The 19,256-nt window shown below is 36.4% G+C and overlaps 1 protein-coding gene across 1 annotated transcript in view; it reads right to left on the minus strand.

Moving 5' to 3' along the window:
* The window catches only part of DMD (dystrophin), a 2,084,073-nt gene that overhangs the window by 1,378,467 nt on the left and 686,350 nt on the right, over positions 1 to 19,256 (minus strand). Inside the window, 1 exon segment of the mRNA NM_001003343.1 lies at positions 13,798 to 13,973. Within this exon segment, the coding sequence (NP_001003343.1) occupies positions 13,798 to 13,973 (176 nt within the window).

A 19,256-nucleotide genomic window follows, 5' to 3' on the forward strand; every position in this document is an offset into this window, starting at 1 on the left:
CTTCTCTTTTATTTTCTTATCTACATAACGATAACATGGTGACAAATGGATTTTTCATGGGAGCTCTCTTACAGAAAAACATAAAATGTCCAAAGATATAGATAAAATGATGTAAAAAGAACATGTTAGTAAGACACCCTCAGATACACAGTTAAAATGCCTTCAGCCATCTTAATACACATACTAAAGTATCTTAAAGTCTTAATACCAAGATTCCCTTGAGAAAGTGTCTTTAATTCAGGGAGACACGCTTAATCCAAATAATAAAGCAGCATTTTCTGGACTTTGTAACACAGTAGTTTCTCCCCAGTTCATTAATTTGACCTCATTTTTGAACATTTATTAAAGGGTAGACACTCATGTTCTATAAATCTGCCTATAATTACATTCCTATACATTTAGATGTTAGTTTTACATTCAATCACACTCAAAGGAAAAAAGGAAACTAGCATTTTAAGCATCTTGTTCATGTCACATACTTTCATAAAGAAAAAAATTCATCTCCCATGATAATAGTTTACCTTATAATCTTCATTTCATAGATAGACCATGAACACAGAGATTTAGAAACCGAGAAACCTCCTTTACTTTCAACACACAATGAAGCATTGAGTTAAGATTCAAAACCAGGTCTGTCTAAATCCAAAGATTTCCACTACACTACACTTTTCCTTTGTTCCAAAATGAAAAAAAAACCTATATTTTTTGTTCATATGAAGGAAAAGTCAATACACATTTCCTTTTTGTTGCTATATAGTAAAGTCTGGTAGTTACTACTGTGCTTTTTAAAAATTTTATTGGAGTCTCTAACACTAGGACATTAATTCTAAACACTTTCATTAACCTTAAGTATGATCCTTAGCTGCATAACTGATACCCACATGGCATTATTAAATCACTGTCATTCCTAGTTTATTTTTACTTTGGAATCATCCTTAATTTCCTAAAATCCACAAATTTCCAATCTGTTGATATGTTCTCTGATATTAGAACTAATATCAAACACAGATGACAAAGGTTATTATTCATGACACATAATGAGGTTAAGACAATGGTTAACACTTGAAGTCTTGCATTTGGGAAAAGCCTTCAATTACTAGGATCCCCATATAGGGCTTGATGCTAAAAAGACATGTAACTTTGAGACAATGTTTCTTTTAACTGAAAAAGACCTCTGTATTTAAAGACAGCCAAATGCTTCAACAGGACCCAAGAGTCTATGAGACTTCAGGATGTAGAACTATCATAATCTAGGATAAGTACACAGTTTTCATACACAGACCTCAACAAATTCTTAAACAGTCTCAGTAATACTTTTAATTTCAGCTAAATGATGAAATCACCTTTAACTTCTCATTAAAAGACAGCATGATAGAGTTTAAGATTACAGCATCCTGTGCTAGATGCCTGGGTTCGAATCTAGACTAAACTGCTCCCTATAAACTGTGCAAGTAGAAACAAGTCACCTGACCTTTCTGTGCCTCATTTTTCCCACTGGCAAAAAGGGGGAAATAATAATAAAATATTTTAAAAATAATAAAAATTATTTTTATTAAAAATATGCTGTTTAATGTTTAAATATGTTAATATGTGGAAAATATGTAGAAGAGTGCCTCACATGTGGTAGAAGCTATATTTGTGTCAGCTACCATGATTACTGCCTTCCACGACTCTTTCTTACTGGGTTGAAGCCAGCCCAGTGCTACTTTTCACATTATCTGTTGAGGGTAGAGATGTTTGTCATAGGGTTTTGTCAATAACTGGCAAATTATAAGCTATTACTGTAACCACAAAAATAAAAACTGCATCCATATCTTAGCTGTTGTAAATAATGCTGCAATAAGCATAGGGGTGCAGATATCTTTTCTAATTTATGTTTTTGTTTTCTCAGGTAAACACCCAGTAGTGGAATTACTGGATAATGTGGTAATTCTATTTTTAATTTTCTGAGGAACCTCCATATTTTTTTCCACAGTGGCTGCTGTCCCAGTTTACATTCCCACCAACAGCATGTGAGGGTTCCTTTTTCTCCACATTTTTCTCAACACTTGTTATTTCTTTTTTATTATTATTTCAGCCCTTATGACAGGGATTAGGTGATATCTCACTGTGCTTTGATTTGCATTTCCCTGATGATGAGTGTCCACCGATAGACACGTACATAAGGAATATGTGATATATATATATATAGATAGATAGATAGATAGATAGATAGATGCAATGGAATATTATACAGCTATAGAAAAGGATGAGATCATGCCATGTGCAACTACATGGATGAATTTAGAGGGTATTCGGCTAAGTGAAATAAGTCAGACTGAGAAAGCCAAATACCATATGATTTCACTCAAATGTGGAAACTAAAAATGAAACAAATGAATAAACAAACATAAGGAATATAGCCAATGATATTGTAATAGCATAGTATAGTAATAGCTGGTAATCACACTTGTGGTGAACAGAGCACATAGAGAAGTTGAGTCACTATGATGTACACCTGAAATTAATATAACATTGTGTGTCAACTAGATTCAAATTAAAAAAAATTAAACTGCAAAGAAAACTAAAACAAAGAATAAAACAAATAAATAAAAATCATCAACAGCAAAATAATCTCATCTCTTGCACCCCTTATTGCAGGAAAAGGCAAACTATGGCCCATAGGACAAATCTGGCTCACCATTTAGTTTTGTAAATGAAATTTAATTGGAATATAGACATATTCATTTACGTATTGTTTATGGCTGCTTTCTCACTATAGCAGAAGAGTACGTGCAAAAGAAACTACATTATACTCAATGTCTAAAATAGTTTCTGGCTCTTTATAGAAGGCAAGCTCTCCCTGCTCTATAGAGTAAAGTTGAGGTGGTCTATCTCTCCCAACACTCAGGGAGGGTCAAAATAGTGTGGTTCATAGTAGCTATATTGCTTTGCTCTCTTTCAAAAATATACGTTGGTTCACCATGACCAGATTAAAGTCTATATTCCTTAGTCTGGCAATGAGTTCCTTTTTTATAGTGAATTCAACCTACCTTTTCAACCTCGTTCCTTACTTCCCTTTTTCCAATACCTCCTACTTCTGCTTTAGGCAAACAGAAACACAACCATGTGTAAGTGCCAATTGTATACAAGCTTATAGGACAGCCTGTATTTGAATCATCCTTTCCCTTTACCTTGAGTCTACATGCCCCTATCCTTTAAATGTCTACACAGATGCTAATTTCCCTAAGCTTTTCATGTTCAACTCCAAGCAGGAAGCAAACTTTTCTTCCTTACAACTTTTCTAATATTATATTGGTTTTTCTTCATGACATAGCTTATACTACAGTGCAAACTTCTTGAGGGAAGGATTAAGTATAGTTCACAGATACAGCAATTGGAGTGACTGATAAATCATAGCAATTGATTAGATATTAGTTGAAGGAATATGGAAATTAGCAAGAAAACTAACTTTGCTGTCACTATATTCTTGAAACACAGTGGACTCATACTGTCTACAGGAGTGTTCAAAGAACCCCTCCACACATTGGATGGTGCCTCGGACCCTGTGGGAGGCAATTTAAACTTTAAATACTCTCAGTGTGAAAGCTCGCGGAGTTTAAAGGACTTCAACATGCTTTTATGTTGTGGGTCTTTAAAGTTTAAATAACTTCCAGTCAAGGTTCAGAAACTATCTAGTGCAATGCAGAAAGCCATTTAAATCTGGCGTGTACTTACTGCCCCACTGCCACTTCCCTGGCATCATGAGTTGTTTCAACCCAACTATTTCTTTTAGTGAGCATCTCTATGAACTTTAGTTAAAACACAAAGGAGAACTCACTGCTCTACCCAAAGCCAGGATCTTAGTTAGCTCAGGCCAATGTAACGAGATAACACACTGAGTGACTGAAACAACAGAAATTTCTTTTCTCAGAGCTCTGGAAACTAGAAGTTCAAGATCAAAGTCCTAGCATGGTCACTTTCTGGTGAGAGATCTCTTTCTTCCTGGCTTATAGATAGTCATCTTGACATGCTGTCATCACATAGCAGGAAGAAAGAGAGCAAGCTCTCCAGTGCCCCTTCTTAGAAGGGTACTAATCTCATTATGAGGGCCCCACCCTCATCATCTCATCTAAACTTGATTATCTCCCAAACACTTCATTTCCAAATGCCATCAAATTGAAGCCAGGGCTTCACTACATGAAATGTGGAGGGACACAGTTCAGTCCATAAGAGCTGGTTGTAATTTTATCTGTGTGTGGTGGCATAATGTATACTGATATATAGAGTTAGAAGCTCCTGACCAGGGAAGTCATAAGAATAAGAATATTCTCAGAAGATGTTGGAACAAGAATATTTTCCACTGTAACACAAATGTAATAATGGGAAGATAACTGTTCTAAATTAGTAATTGGAAATTCAGCCTTCTCCTGGGAAAAGGAAGTACATTTTTACCCAAATAATCAACAAGAGAGGCACGCATCATAAAATTTCTACCATGTGAGGGCAAACAGAGAAAGTCATATAAATTCCACTTCAGAGATGAAGAAATAGATACTGAATGAGGTTCAGTGACTTTCTTTAGTCATATAGCTTGTGAGTGCAAGATCCAAGGCCAGAACCAACCTGGGCAGTCACAGGCCCATCTGCTCTCAGAGCTACTCACCACACATCTCTTGTCCTGTCTGAATCTGAGGGACATCCATTTCCCACAATTGCTTGTCCTCTGGCTTCTAGTTAGATTTCTCCAGTTGAAGGTACTGGCAGAATATTTGAGGAGGGAAGGAATTTGGGAGGATGTCAAGGAAGTTTTCCTTTGTACTCTACTTTTGGAAGCATTTCTAAAGCAGCCAGGTCTCCACTGTGGCTTTAGCTTCCTCTAGATGGCCCCTCCCTCCATTGGTCCAAACTTCTGCCCCACAGCCCTAACTGGTGGAAGGCTCCAGCTTTGGGTCTCTGGGAACAACCCCTCTTTGCATTATTCCTGGAGCTCTAGAGATATTAGAGCTTCCTGATGTTGCTAGTGTTTGGAGTTGCCTCACTATCCTGGGTGCTTCCCAGGCTTCTACCACCTTCTTGACCAATTCCCTGTATTAGGTCTCTGCTCTTTGAAATGTTGAGAATATTTCTGTTTTCCTGATAAGACTCTGACAAAATACCCATTCAATATCCCATGAATATTTAGTGAATACCTGTGACATGCTGACCTCTAGGTCATACCCTGTAGGTCTAGAGTTGAAAATAAAGGACTCCTGGCCTCAAGGAGCTCAGTGGACATAAAAATATGCAAAACCAAAATCATTACAGTGAAATGCTGCAAGTTTTTTAATGCAAGTGCTAGCAAGGCTGAGAAATGCCTGGGAGGTTGGGTTGCCAGAGCAACAAGGTAGTTAGCTGGGGGGCAAGGAATGTGAGAGTGGGCAAAGGGAAAAGCATGAAAAGATAATCTTAGGTAGAGAGAATGGTAGGTGCAAAGAAACAGAAGCTTGAAGGAATACTAGAGCTTCGTAAATCAGAGAGTGGTTAATTAAGGCTGAGCAGAGGGCAGTGTCACTCAAAATGCAGTTTGGGGCCCATCTGTGAACTATTTGTTGGTAGTCTGTGACAAGAAAAGTCACCAGAGTATAAATCCACTAAGTCACTATGCGTACTATGTCATCTGATTTCTTTTTAATTGCAAAACTTTCTGGACAAAGGAAGCAGTGCCCTGATTTATATTCTAGCCCAAGCTCCTTATCTCATGGTGCCCTGGTGATGCACAGTTTATAGACTATTTTGAGGAGCACTGGCATACAAAGAAATGGGCAAGGCAAAGGGAGTGAAGCCAGAGAGTTAGGCAGCACAAGATCAGAAAGGAGTTTTTGTGCTGTGCATCTCAAGAATTATGGGCCAAGGAATGATCTAATTAAAACTGCATTTTAAGATAGTCCCAGAAGGCTGTGATGTGTATGAATAAGAAGAGAGAAAGCAGAGGAATCGAGTTAAGAATTTCATGCAGAAAATTATGAGAAACTAAAGTCGGATGAAGACAGCCTGGATATAAAGGAAGGGGCAAAGTGAAGAGAATTTAGGCATATGAGGAGGAATTTCCTGTGGTGGCAGATATCAGGACCACTGTGAATGGCTGCGCCAGCTGTTCACAATTCCAGAAGGGTGCTGCTCTTAGAAACTATGACATGAATAGTGTTCTCTAAAGTTGTGCAGTCTAACTGCGGAACTACATCTGAAACTTCTGCAAGAAGTCCAGGTGCAAATGCCCAATAAACACTTGGATCACACAGCTGTGAACATCAGGAGGGAGGGCAAACTAGAGATTTTCATTTGGACATCATCAGATATAGATGGCTGATGGAGACAAGCCTATACATGATACTGCCTGGGGAAAGAATGCATTATGAGAAGAAAATGATACCAAAAGGTGAATCTTGTGGAGACTATTAAAGAGATAAGAGCAGGAGACTGAGAAGCCATAGTCAGAAAGCGAGGAGGAGAAAAAAACACAGGAGGGAAAAATCCTAGAAACCAAGGGAAAGGAAAAATTTCAAGAGGGGACTAATCATCATCACTGTCAAGCACAGCACAAAGGTCAAAAAGGACAAGAACTGAAGAGTGACCTTTGGAGCCAGCAATTAAGGAATCTCTCTGGTGACCCTGCTGAGAGCAGTTTCAGGGCTCCATGTAGACTACTCCAGCTTTGGGGCTGTATTAGAAGTAGTTCAAGGTAGTTCAGATCTTCTGATTAAAATCATCCTTTCTTGGCACTCAGCTATGGTTCTTCTTTCAGATGAATAAATAATAGACATGACTACCATCTTCTTCACTCAGGGGACAAGTAAAACTGCATGTCACAGCTCTCAGAATATGGCCCTGTCTTTCTCCCTGTTGGCATCACTCTATGACTTGCATTCTCTAAGAGCACATTTTCATGCTGCTGCTGCAGCTAGACAGTCAGAACTATGTGTACTATCTCATAGGACCAGTTTCCATTATAGTATGTTTCAGTTCATAACATGTATCAGGCATCTGCCCCATAGAAGAGCCCATACCAGCTAAGGAGTAAGATAGGGACCCTGGTCTGGGGCAGTTTTGAGTCGAGTGGGTAAAAGAGACATATGAATAGATCATTTCAATATAAAGCAATAGAGGTGTCACAGGATAGAATGGGAACATGACCCAACTGGGAGTTGATGGCCTCTATCACTGAGGTTGCTTTGGGAAAAAAGAAGCAAGAGTCAGGTTATAGCTGAGATGATGCTCTAGTGCACTGATCTACAAAATGTGGGCCCTAAACCAGAAGTATCAGCATGACCTGGGAACCTGTTGGGAATTAAGACTGTTAGGCACCACTCTAGACCTACTAAAACCAACTCCGGTAGAAGCAAATAAGTTCTCATTTCATAAGCCCTCCAGATGATTCTGATAGATGCTAATATAATATGAGAACCACTGCTTTTGTGCAAGGATCCTCAAACTTTATGGCTTAGCAGAATGACCTGGCAGCTTGTAAAAGATTCCTAAGCCTACCTGGAGAGTTTCTGATTCAGCAAGGTTGGGGTGCCCCCCCAATCTACATTTCTAATATGTTCCTAGGTGATGTTACTGTTTAATGCATAGCACTAAGAATGTCACTGTTTTAAGTGTTCTCTGGTCATTTTGTATGCCTTTACAATTCACATCCCTACATTCTCCAAAACATATTTAATGACTTATATGGCAAAATAATTTTAAGAATCTAAAATAGGTGGTTATCTTTTGGAATATCTGAAGGCAACCTGTAAGATTTCTATTCTTCACCAAAAACAGTTTCTGAACTGAAATTTGAGTTTATGACCAAGGTCATTTGACTCTAATACATAAAAAAGAAGCAGGCCATTGCAACTATAACACTGGAATAGAAATTAGGAAACTCAGCACTTGTCCTTATTCTGCAACTGAAAGCATGTTATTTAACCTTTCCAGATTTCAATTAACCTGTAACTGTAGACAAGTCTACAGTCTCATCTCCTTAGATAAAAGATGCAAAGTTTCATTTTTCTGGGCTGTGCCAAGGGGCAAAAATGTTATTGCTGAGACCAATACCCTTAGTACTTTAGGATCAACTTATCATATAGAAAAAATTTTTAAAGTTAGCTTAGGCATATTAATCATCTAAGTAGATTCTTGAGGGCAGCCCCGGTGGCTCAGCGGTTTAGCGCCGCCTTCAGCCTAGGGCCTGGTCCTGGAGTCCTGGGATGGAGTCCCACGTCGGGCTCCCTGCATGGAGCCTGCTTCTCCCTCTGCCTGTGTCTCTGCCTCTCTCTCTATCTCTCTGTGTCTGTCATGAATAAATAAATAAAATCTTTAAAAATAAATAAATAAATAGATTCTTGAAACGAAATAAAATGTTTTAGTTTACTACTTCCTGATTATAATTTGGGAATCAAAGTGAAAATAAATAACACAGAAATATTTTAGGCAATGATCTTATAAAACTGTAGAAAGAGTCTTTTGTTTATTAGGAAGAGTCTAACACTTATCTAACTTCCTCCCAACTATGTGACAAAAATTAATATCAGTCCACAGACATAAAAAGAAAGAAATCACAAAAACGATTAAGCTAAAAAGTAAAAAATAAAATAATAATGCAGATATGCAATTGCCCAGGCAATGAATGTATTCTGCTATTTGGTAAGCATGCAAGAAACAGAGAAAGCAAACTTCACACTCTGCCTAACTTAGCCAGGAGAAGACAAAGAAACTAAGTGAATTTAGGTATTTCTAAATGTCTCTATACTTCCCTTCAGGTCAAAGATACTCATTTATTAACACTATACTTGGGGAAATTATCTTTATTGAGATGGCATTTACTTAAAAAAAGATTCAATTTGCCATTGGTTTCACCTGGTTGATACAAAAATGTAAATGAAAGCTGTTGTGAAAGTCTCTTAAAATAACTGCTACATGATTAGGAACTAATCTCCTCAATAAATTCCAATTAACTAGATAATAGATCTAGTTTTAACATAGTCTAAGTTCCATACTCTGATAATTACCTATATGTAAAATAATATCGCAGAACTGCAGGGATAAATTACTGTTAAAAATAATTACCCTGTGACCCAAGATCATTAACGCTTTTGTATATCTTAGTGTAAAGAAGACAATTTATGCAGTAAACACAACAAAAGTAGAAACTGTATAATTATTAAGGAATCAATTAAACACATCTTAGATATTTAAAAAAAGTAGTGTGGTACATAGCCGAATTTTAAATCCCTTAATAGTTTTGAGTAAAAAATGGTATCCTAATGGGCAAAGATAGAATTACTAAAGATTATTAAAATGTTCATTTGCTTCTTATTAAGAACAATTCCATGAAGAACTAGGCAAAATTCTTAAGTGCAAATATTGGAATATAAAATTTTAGTTATCTCAATTAATTGAACTATATTATTCACTCTTTCAATAAATATTCATTGATTATCATATGCATGGTACTATATATGAAATCTAAGTAAAATATAAAGAAGGAAAATAACAGGACTTATTTGTTGTAATTAGTGATGAGAAAAATTTGTGTGGGTGACTTTAAGGCATATAGCAAAAGAATGTAATATAAAGGCGCATAGGTGGCTCAATCGGTTGAGCGGCCGGCTCATGATTTCAGCTCAGGTCATGATCTCAGGGTCTTCGGATGAAGTCTCAAGTCAGCCTCCATACTCAGTGGGAAGTCTGCTCAGGGATTCTTTCTCTCCCTTTCTCTCTGCCCCTCGCCCCATGTTCACATGCATCAGTGTTTTCTCTCTCTCTAAAATAAATAAATCTTAATTTTAAAAAAATTATGTAATGTAATTTACTGGCTGAAGTGGAAAGATTCTGGGGAAGGTAGAAATAAAATTGCAGGGACAATAATATTGAATATCATAATAAGTGATTTGTGCTTTATTCAGGGAGCAATTGGAGTTATGAGGACCTCAAGTCTGTAAGGTCAGCATAAAAGCCACATTTTATGGGTATCTAGGTAGCTCAGTTGGTTACGTGTCTGCCTTTGGCACATGTCATGACCTCAGGTCCTAGGATCGAGCCCCATATGGGGCTCCCTACTCATTGGGAATCGGCTTCTCCCCCTCTGCCTCTCCCTCTGGGTTCGCGCTTTCTCTAAGTAACTAAAGAACATCTTTTTCTTAAAAAGCCACATTTATATACATTAATTTGAAGTGGATTAATCAGAAAGGGGCCAAGTCTCACCACATGGAGGTATATGGCTTAGGTTATGGAGTTACCAGTTAAAATGACTGGGAGGCAAATGACTGAAATGGTTTGTGCCCAATAATATAATGCAATAATAATAAATAAGGGCAAGGTAAAAGAGCAGAGACTAACAGAGAAATTAGGTGGTAAATTCCATTTTGAAGAGGAAGTGGAGAAGGTAATTTGTTGTTATATTCTTCACCTTTGAGATGATGTTATTATTATGGAATCTTTTTTCACCTATAGCATATAATCACCATTTCCATTCCCCCACCATTACAACCTCCACCATCATCACCACCTAGACTATCACTGCCTCCACCACCATCTCTACCACATCTATCACTTCCACTACATCTACTATGAATGTCCATGTCCATCATAACCAAACGACATGAAAGCAGCTATTGTATTTACTGAATTCTTATCACCTTACATACACTATGTTAAATGCTTCCTACTTAATCCTCAGAGTTAGTATTTTATAAAATGAGGATAGTGAATTTGAGGCATAGGTATTGGGTAATTTGCCTGAGATCATAAGCTAGTAGCTAAAACAGGCAGGTTTCAAACTTGAGTATTTCTGATTCTAACGTCCACATTTTCTCCAATATTTGCCATTCCTTTGGACACACAGGCAACAAGTTATACTAAGTTAAATATCTGTACAATGTGAGTAACTAGGTTAAACAGAGGCAACAGCTGTTCGCATTTGATTAAAAAAATTGAAGCACTGACTAGATGCACAAGTAGAAGTACATAGTTTTAAAGATACAAACATGAAATTTGAGAGAGAGAGAGAGAGTCAGATATGGAACTATAAGTATGATCTAGGAGTCATTCACTTAGAGCCAGACCTGAATCAATGTAAGGAAGCTTTTCAAATAAAGAAATTGAAAAAGGCAAAGACCATGAATTTATGAGATACTACCACAGTAATTAGGCAAAAGATCCCAGATCTTTTAGTAAGAAAATGAATCCGTTGTAGGGACAGAACCAGTAGTGTGTCAGAAAAGCTGAAAAAAGAGATCATTTTTAAGAGATAAGCATTTAATAGATTGTCATGACTACAGTCTTCACAGTCAAATGCTAGTAGTTCTCACATGGAACACCTGCTTCCATGAGGCTTTCACTCAAGTTTTTATGATGCCTCTTGAACAATTACAATATTTTAACGAAATTCCAGCCTGCAGACAATGATCATTCACTGAATTTGTCTTTGCTGTTCACTTTGTGTTTTGTTCAGTACAAATTTATCAATCTAGAGTCTTATATCAAGTATACAAGTTATACTGTCCAAATCTGGACATACTTGAGAGTGAAAATTGCTATTATATATAATTATGATGTCATGAAAGGTATAAGATAGAATGGATTCCAGGAAACCACAATAGAAGATCACCTTAGTCATATATCTACTGAAGAAACAGTTTAGTACCCAGTCTAGGTTCTGGAGTAGGCTACCTCAGTTGAAATCTTGGCTCAGGCACCCCATAGCTATGCATAATAGTAATAATAACCATACTTATCTTGTAGGGTAATCTAGAAGAATAAACATGCTATGCAGATAAAGCATTTAATCTAGTGCTGAGCATATCATAAAACCATCAATAAGTGTTAGTTTCTATTTAAGTAATATATCCTTTATGTTCTCAATTGGTCATCTCATTTCAGGCACTTACAAAAATTGCTGACAGCATATGCTGCAAACAGAATTTAGGAGACAAAATATTTCACCACTACCATACTTTCCTGAAAACAAAAACTAATCAGAACACATTTTTCTTAAGCAAATACACTCTCCAGACACAAGCCAAGAATATGCTTGGCAGGAGCCAAGAGAGAGACTGACATGAATCAACCTGCTCTGCTAATATCTGTATTAGGAGAATCTTGAACATATCAGGAGGGTAAGACAACTAGGTTTCCATACTGTTCTCCTTGGGAAATAGGTGGAAAGCTGTTGGGTTGTTGCAAAGGATCCATAAATCCATGTCCCCCCAAGCACTGTCTGCAGACACATATTTAACATGATGTGAAATTAACACCCATGCTATTGGGTTAATAAAAAGCAGGTTCGTTAGGAGCTTTATGGATTTATTTTTGCCATTATGTTTTTCCTCCATCAATGTTAAAATTTCAACTACTATCATGAGTAGAGTCCTTGAACATTGTTGCCCCAAATAGAATGCCAATACCTAAAGATTGAGAGAACCATTTGACTAGAACAGGGGTCAGCAAACTTCTTCAATGAAGAGCCAAATAGTAAATATTTTAGGCTTTGTGGGTCATGCAGTCTCTATGACAACTACCCAACCCTGCCTTTCTAATGTGAAAGCAACCACAGATGATATATAAATAAATGGCTGTGGCTATGCTTCGATAAAACCTTTATGGACACTGTCATCTGAATTTCATATAATTTTCACATGTCACAAAGTATTTATCTTCTTTTATTTCCAACCATTTAAAAGTGTAAAAATGATTCTTAGCTCATGAGCCATACAAAAACTGGCACCAGGGTAGATTTAGTCTGCTGACTCTAGTTTGCTAACCACCGGATGAGAGAATTCATTCAGCCATGTAGATACAACCAGGGAGAAAAGCCTAGCAGTTCACTGCAGAATTATGAAAGCAGGTTGTAAATCACGGATTAAAAGAGAAGTACTGAAAGTCTCAAATAATATACTTGAGTAACTTCTCTAGGTGTTTTTTTTCCTTCGCCTAGAACATCTGACATGTTATTTTTAAGTATGTGTTCTTCTTCTCATACTTCTATACCCTTGTATACATAAATTCTAATGTCAAGTGCTCCATGCATTCCTGAACATATGCTGCTTAGAAACATAAGGCAGATTTTAATGATCTTGCTTAATCTTATAATGCTAATGATTGGAATGAAAAAGAAATTGTACCTTTTCATGACTTTCATGCTAGTGTTGCATTTATGAAATTTTATTCTCATCATTTTAGTATAGCCACTGATGTACATAATACCTGACTTATCTATAATGTCTAGTTGAAAATATCCACAAAAAGAGGAGTTAAAAATTCTAACACCTTCAAGATAAGACTTTAAAAATATCAAAGAACAGGAAATCTATTCTGTAATTACTCCTGATTTAGGATGTGCAGATTGAGACATTATGTTCTCGTAAACTAGCAGAATGGATCTCGTCTATTATAGGTGTACTTCTTCATGAAAATGTACTTTCCATTACTGGGGAAAAAAGACATTTAACACAAAAGTAGGCACTGAACAAGTAGGCTCTTTATAAGAAAAAAAAAAGAAAAGAAAAGAAACTTTTGGGATAAAATAAGTCCATGGCAGTTCATCAAGTGTGGTTTCTTTTAATCCAGAAAACAGTATTTCCATTGAGCATTCAGTTTTCATTGGGATGGTGAATCCCTGAGCTAATTTTAAAATTTATTTCACAATTTTCTAACTTAACTGACATTATAGGCACCTGAGGCTTCTAGAAATATTGTTTAAGTAAAAACACTGCCATCTAAACAGCTATAAATGAGTTTTCCCGCTTAACAGTGACTTTTTGCTTAAGGATAAAGCCATGAATAAGAGCGTCTCACCTTTTCCTAATTTCAGAATCCACGATAATCTGCCTCTTCTTCTGAGGGGGTGGTGGTGGCAGTTCCTCTTGGGCATGCTTTACCAAGATGTGTTCCCTCGTGGTCACCATAGTTACTGTTTCCATTACAGTTGTCTGTGTTAGTGATGGCTGAGTGGTGGTGACAGCCTGTGAAATCTGCGAGAGGTATTGAAACAGAGGTCACACACTTTTTGAAAGACTTCAGTAAAGACTGCTTGGAGTGGCAAAGGGAAATAATGAGAAACTGTTCCTGCTTGTTGGTAAATTGACCTTCAGATCAAAATATCAGCATACTGAACCCAGATCAAATTGTTTTATCTGACTTAAGTTATGGTGACTTAAATCACAAAGGAAAGTAATCTCAAAATTGGAAGTATACTTAGTGTCTCTTCAATTTATTGGTTAAGCTATGGGAAGTAAAGGGGTGGAGGGCAAAGAAGCAAAACTTAGGGTGTCACTCTGACAGTTAATTAAACATGATGTTTAAAGTGCTTACTACATTAATGTCAATTTTACTAAAGTATCCCGGCACCAATTTCATTGCTTTGGTCGACTACAGATGGTCATTAGTGTGTTGAATGCTTCTTTGGTTATCATATATAGTAATTATAGTCCCTATATTTTTCAATAAAATCATTTGAACTTTAAAATAAGTGACTTTTTAATCTAATAAACACATTGTCATTTAAAATTACAATAAAAGGTTAACATAAATTGCCTATTAGTCCAGAAATACATTTGAGCTGAATGTTATTCAAAAGCTAAAAAGCACACCAGCCGTTAATTAATTTAATTAATGAGTAATGTGAAAGTATTTGAGTCTCCAAAGTTAGCATTAAAGATACTTCCTGGTTTAGAATCATGCTAACTTTGTGTTCACACTTTTAAGTTATCTTTTAAGCACAGGTTATCACTCTTTGGAATAATGTGGTATGTGCCCCAAATTGTGACAAGCCATCTCCTCAGTAAATGGGCATTACCAGCCTAGCTATAAAATAGTGAGACACCCTCCTTTCCTTCCTCAACCACCAACTCTCTGCTCACAGGCCTCTGGTTATTAGAAATGAATAGTAACCTGTTAAGATGTCAATCATCATTACCCTTCTAGTAATCCAAATCATTTGGATGGCCTATTTACAAAGAGACCAAAACAGGTCCACATCAGATCCACTTATAGGTACTTGCTATGCATTGAGCCAGGGATCAGGTTGAGGTCAAGGTAACTTCAACTGAGTTTCCTGAACTTGCTGAGAGATACGGAAAGGGTGTGGGATAACCTCCATGCCTCACATATGACTGATTTCCTTCAATGGGAGGAAATCAGAGAAGCCTTGGGATTTTCTTACTGTAGCTTCCAAAGAGGCAACTGACCACAAAGTAATGAAATCTTTTGTTACGATGTCTTGTGTAAAAATTGCTTTTGGCAAATACATTTTAGAAGTGCTCCCCTTACATATGTCAAGGCCTTAGAGACTTCTAGTTTGGTAGCCTCAATAGGACTTTTTTTTTTCTTAAGGACATTAAGAGGTACTAACTCCAAGTGTCAAGCACTGGTTTTATCTTCTTTAAGATCTCCACAGATTCATTATTTAGAATCCATCATTGAACCTCAAACAATAATTATATAGTCCACTGACAATTTACACCAAAATGAAGGCAAAAGTAACACAGTCGTTAAAAATGCTTAAAATATAACTTCAAACCTAACTGTACTCAACCCAAAATGATCATTACATGATGAAATTAAGTTTACCTTTAATTTAAAAAAATACAGTTGTTGATTCCAAGAGCATTTAATTTTATCAAAGTAATATGTTTTAACCATGAGCAAATTTTTTTGCATACAATGATGGCTTGGAAAGAATACATTCCTGGGAAAAATTTTCTAATTTTTATGTGCAGGCACCAGAATGCAGAAATTCTGAAAATGCAAACATATTGTTTACAGTTATATCTAATGTAATGAGACATTTGTGCTACCGGATATTTAGCTGTGAAGTTAATTTCTGCAATATTATAATATTTCCTCATTGATACCTATGAAATTGGATAGATCGGCCCACGGAGAGTAAAGAGAAATGGCAGCATCATATACTATGAAAAAGCATTTAGGAATATATCAAACCTTCTAAGAAAGAAAAAAAACAGTAATTTTTAATAAAATAAAATAGCAAGACATAAATCTGTAATTGTTCTACACTATAATCATTACTGTACTGTAATTGAAAATACTCCATTTCCTTTGGGATGGAAGAATAAAAAAAGTTGTTCATTGACCCTGTAACCATAGGATATAATTTATTATATATAAAAAATTAATAATTACTTTCAAAACCTACTCCATATAATCAGAATAAAAACCAAATGGTCGTGGGATGCCTGGGTGGCTCAGCAGTTGAGCGTCTGCCTTCAGCTCAGGGCCCGTTCCCAGAGTCCCAAATCGAGTCCCACATTGGGCTCCTTGTGGACAGCCTGCTTTTCCCCCTGCTTATGTCTCTGCCTCTCTCTCTCTCTCTGTCTCTAATAAATAAATAAAATCTTAAAAAAAAAAAAAAAAAACTGGGGCAGCCCCAGTGGCTCAGCGGTTTAGCGCTACCTTCAGTCCAGGGCATGATCCTGGAGACCCGGGATCGAGCCCCACGTCAGGCTCCCTGCATGGAGCCTGCTTCTCCCTCTGCCTGTGTCTCTGCCTCTCTCTCTCTCTCTGTCTCTCATGAGTAAATAAACAAAATCTTTAAAAAAAAAAAAAAAACGAAATGGTCGTGTACTGAATTTCCTGATGACTCTGAGTTATTGACTGTAAACACTTAATTATGTGTTAGAATCATTAGAAATAGACAGGAGGGATTATGGAGGTCATATAGCATAACCTTCCACTTACTGTAGGATTTACTACTCCCAGAAGCAGACAACTCCTTCTAGAATATGGCAGCCAATTTTCCAATCTGCAAAGCTTTTACACCTAGTAGAAGCTTCCTTAATTATGACTTGGTTCATTTAAAGTTTGTTTTGAATCCTGAATCAACACAGAGTAAATTGAGTATTGTTTCTATCCGACAGTCTTAAAGGTCTGAAGATTGATAATCACAACTTTGATGAACCTTATTTCCAAGTTTTAACATACCAGATATTTGCTAGAGTTAGATTTAATCTGATTTTAGTGCTCCAAAACCTAGGTTTCCTGACTTTGGACATCATACTTAATTAAAGTAATCTAAAATTGTATGAGTTACTCAGCAGCTGAACCATGTTTTAATTAAATTCCAACCTGTATTCTATATGTATCACTACAGAACATTCAGAAATGAATAAAATGGAGTCTTCATTTTTAGAGATCTTACAGTACAGTAGCAAAGGTGACAAACATACACACAATCCTGAGACAAGATGAGTGCCGCATGAAAAATTTAAGTATGCAAAATGGTTACAGGCACTGAACATAGAGTAATGGAAGTGGTTTCTTTTTAAATGTTACAAAAACAAATTACCCTCAGCCAGTATCCTCACATTTAAATGTATCTGATGCTACAGGCTGCATATAACACTTATCCTTGTTCACAGAATAAGGTATAATGGAAAAATGTTGGAAACCACCTAATGTCAGCAGGTATTGGCTTAAATAAGTTATAGTACGTGCATGTGACAGAGATTGTACATGTTTCAAATATCTGCAATGTCACTGGAAAATGTTTACATTATAATACTTAGGAAATAACACAAAATAGAAATATTGGTGGTTTTGTTTTGGCAGACAAAGCACAGATAATTTCTACTGTGGACTATGTATTTCTATATTCTATTTTCGAACTTTCTACAACAAGACATTTTCTGCAAAATGTTACAATTGCAGGCAGAGAAAAATTTAAGAATTTTTCTGTTCAAACTGTTGGTTTAAGTATATCATCCCTATGTATTTTGGAACTATAGAAATATGTCATCCAAATACATTAAAATGACTGAACATTAGGACACCTGAAAATCTACTATGAAAAACGTAATGCCTCCATTAAAATTTTGAATGGGGCAGGGTCAAAATTAGAATATAGCATAGTGGGGCACCTGGGTGGCTCAGTGGTTAAGCCTCTGCCACTGGCTCGGGTCGTGATCCTGGGGTCCTGGATCAAATTCTGCATTGGGCTCCCTATGGGGAGCCTACTTCTCCATCTGCCTGTGTCTCTGACTCTGTCTCTGTGTCTCTCATGAATAAATAAATAAATAATCTTAAAAAATATATAGCATAGTTTAAGTTCTAGTCACCAAACCTTGAGTCTACCTAACTAAATTCTCATTCAGTTGCCTTCCCCATTGTTTTGTAGTCAAGTATAATTAACATAGTGTTGTATTAGTTTCAGATGTACAATAGACTGATTCAAGAATTCTACACATCCCTCAGTGCTCATCACAGCATACTTTTAACTCCCTCCACTTATTCACCCATCCCCCACCCATTTCCATTTTATCAGTATATTGGAAATGACTTTCATGTAGTCTCATGAAAATAAAAAAAAACATTTGTTTTTAAACACTATTCCCTTGACCTATCAGTTAATCATCCAGTAGAAATGGAAAAGAGTTCATTTAGACTTATTACAGTGATTAAAAGTAGAAGTCTTTGAGCCAGGCTCCACAATTCTCAAACACCAGGTCCATAGTTCGGATATGGTAGAATTTAGGGTAGGTTTGTTTGTCTCTCAGAGCTCTAATTTCATTTTTTCATAGGTAAAATGGGAATGATAAAGGATCTGTCACAAGGGTGTTGCAAATAGGGCCGACTTCATGAGTGTGCAACTTACGTGGCCACCCAGGCCCCCTCACTCAAAGAACTCCAGGCTTGGCTTCACACTCTGCTGTCACACTCTTGACATCCTTAATAATATTTGAATAAGAAGCTCTGTATTTTCAGTTTGCACTGGGCCCTACAAATTATTTCTCCAAGACTTAGTTTCAAGAATTAAATTATCTAATGTCTGAACACATAAAGTGCTTTCTCGATACATATTAGTAATAACCAGTATCTTTTCTAAATGTTCTTTGAAAATCTAACAATTTTTTTCTCTACTGAAACTTCTTAATCAGAAAGTGATTTATGTTAGTTTCCAAAAGTTACATTTTCCCATTGTGGGAAAAACTGGAAGAGCATTTGTCCAGTCCTAGGGTATACATCTACTATAATAAGGTTGTATAATTTCGGTAGTTCTGGAGAAATCAAACTACCCTCAATAAAATTCTTTCTTGCCACCTTCTCTTCCATTTGTTTAAAAACACACATTTTGTTTTGTTTTGTTTTTTTATAAATTTATTTTTTATTGGTGTTCAATTTGCCAACATATAGAAAAACCCACATCTTGAAAAGGGAATACATGTACATTCAAGAGTGTTTAAAGAATATAAAAGGGCATATAATGAAAGGAAACATTTCAACCACTGTCTCTGATTTCA

The sequence above is a fragment of the Canis lupus genome, chromosome X (assembly GCF_011100685.1).
Source record: "Canis lupus familiaris isolate Mischka breed German Shepherd chromosome X, alternate assembly UU_Cfam_GSD_1.0, whole genome shotgun sequence".
NCBI lineage: Eukaryota > Metazoa > Chordata > Mammalia > Carnivora > Canidae > Canis > Canis lupus.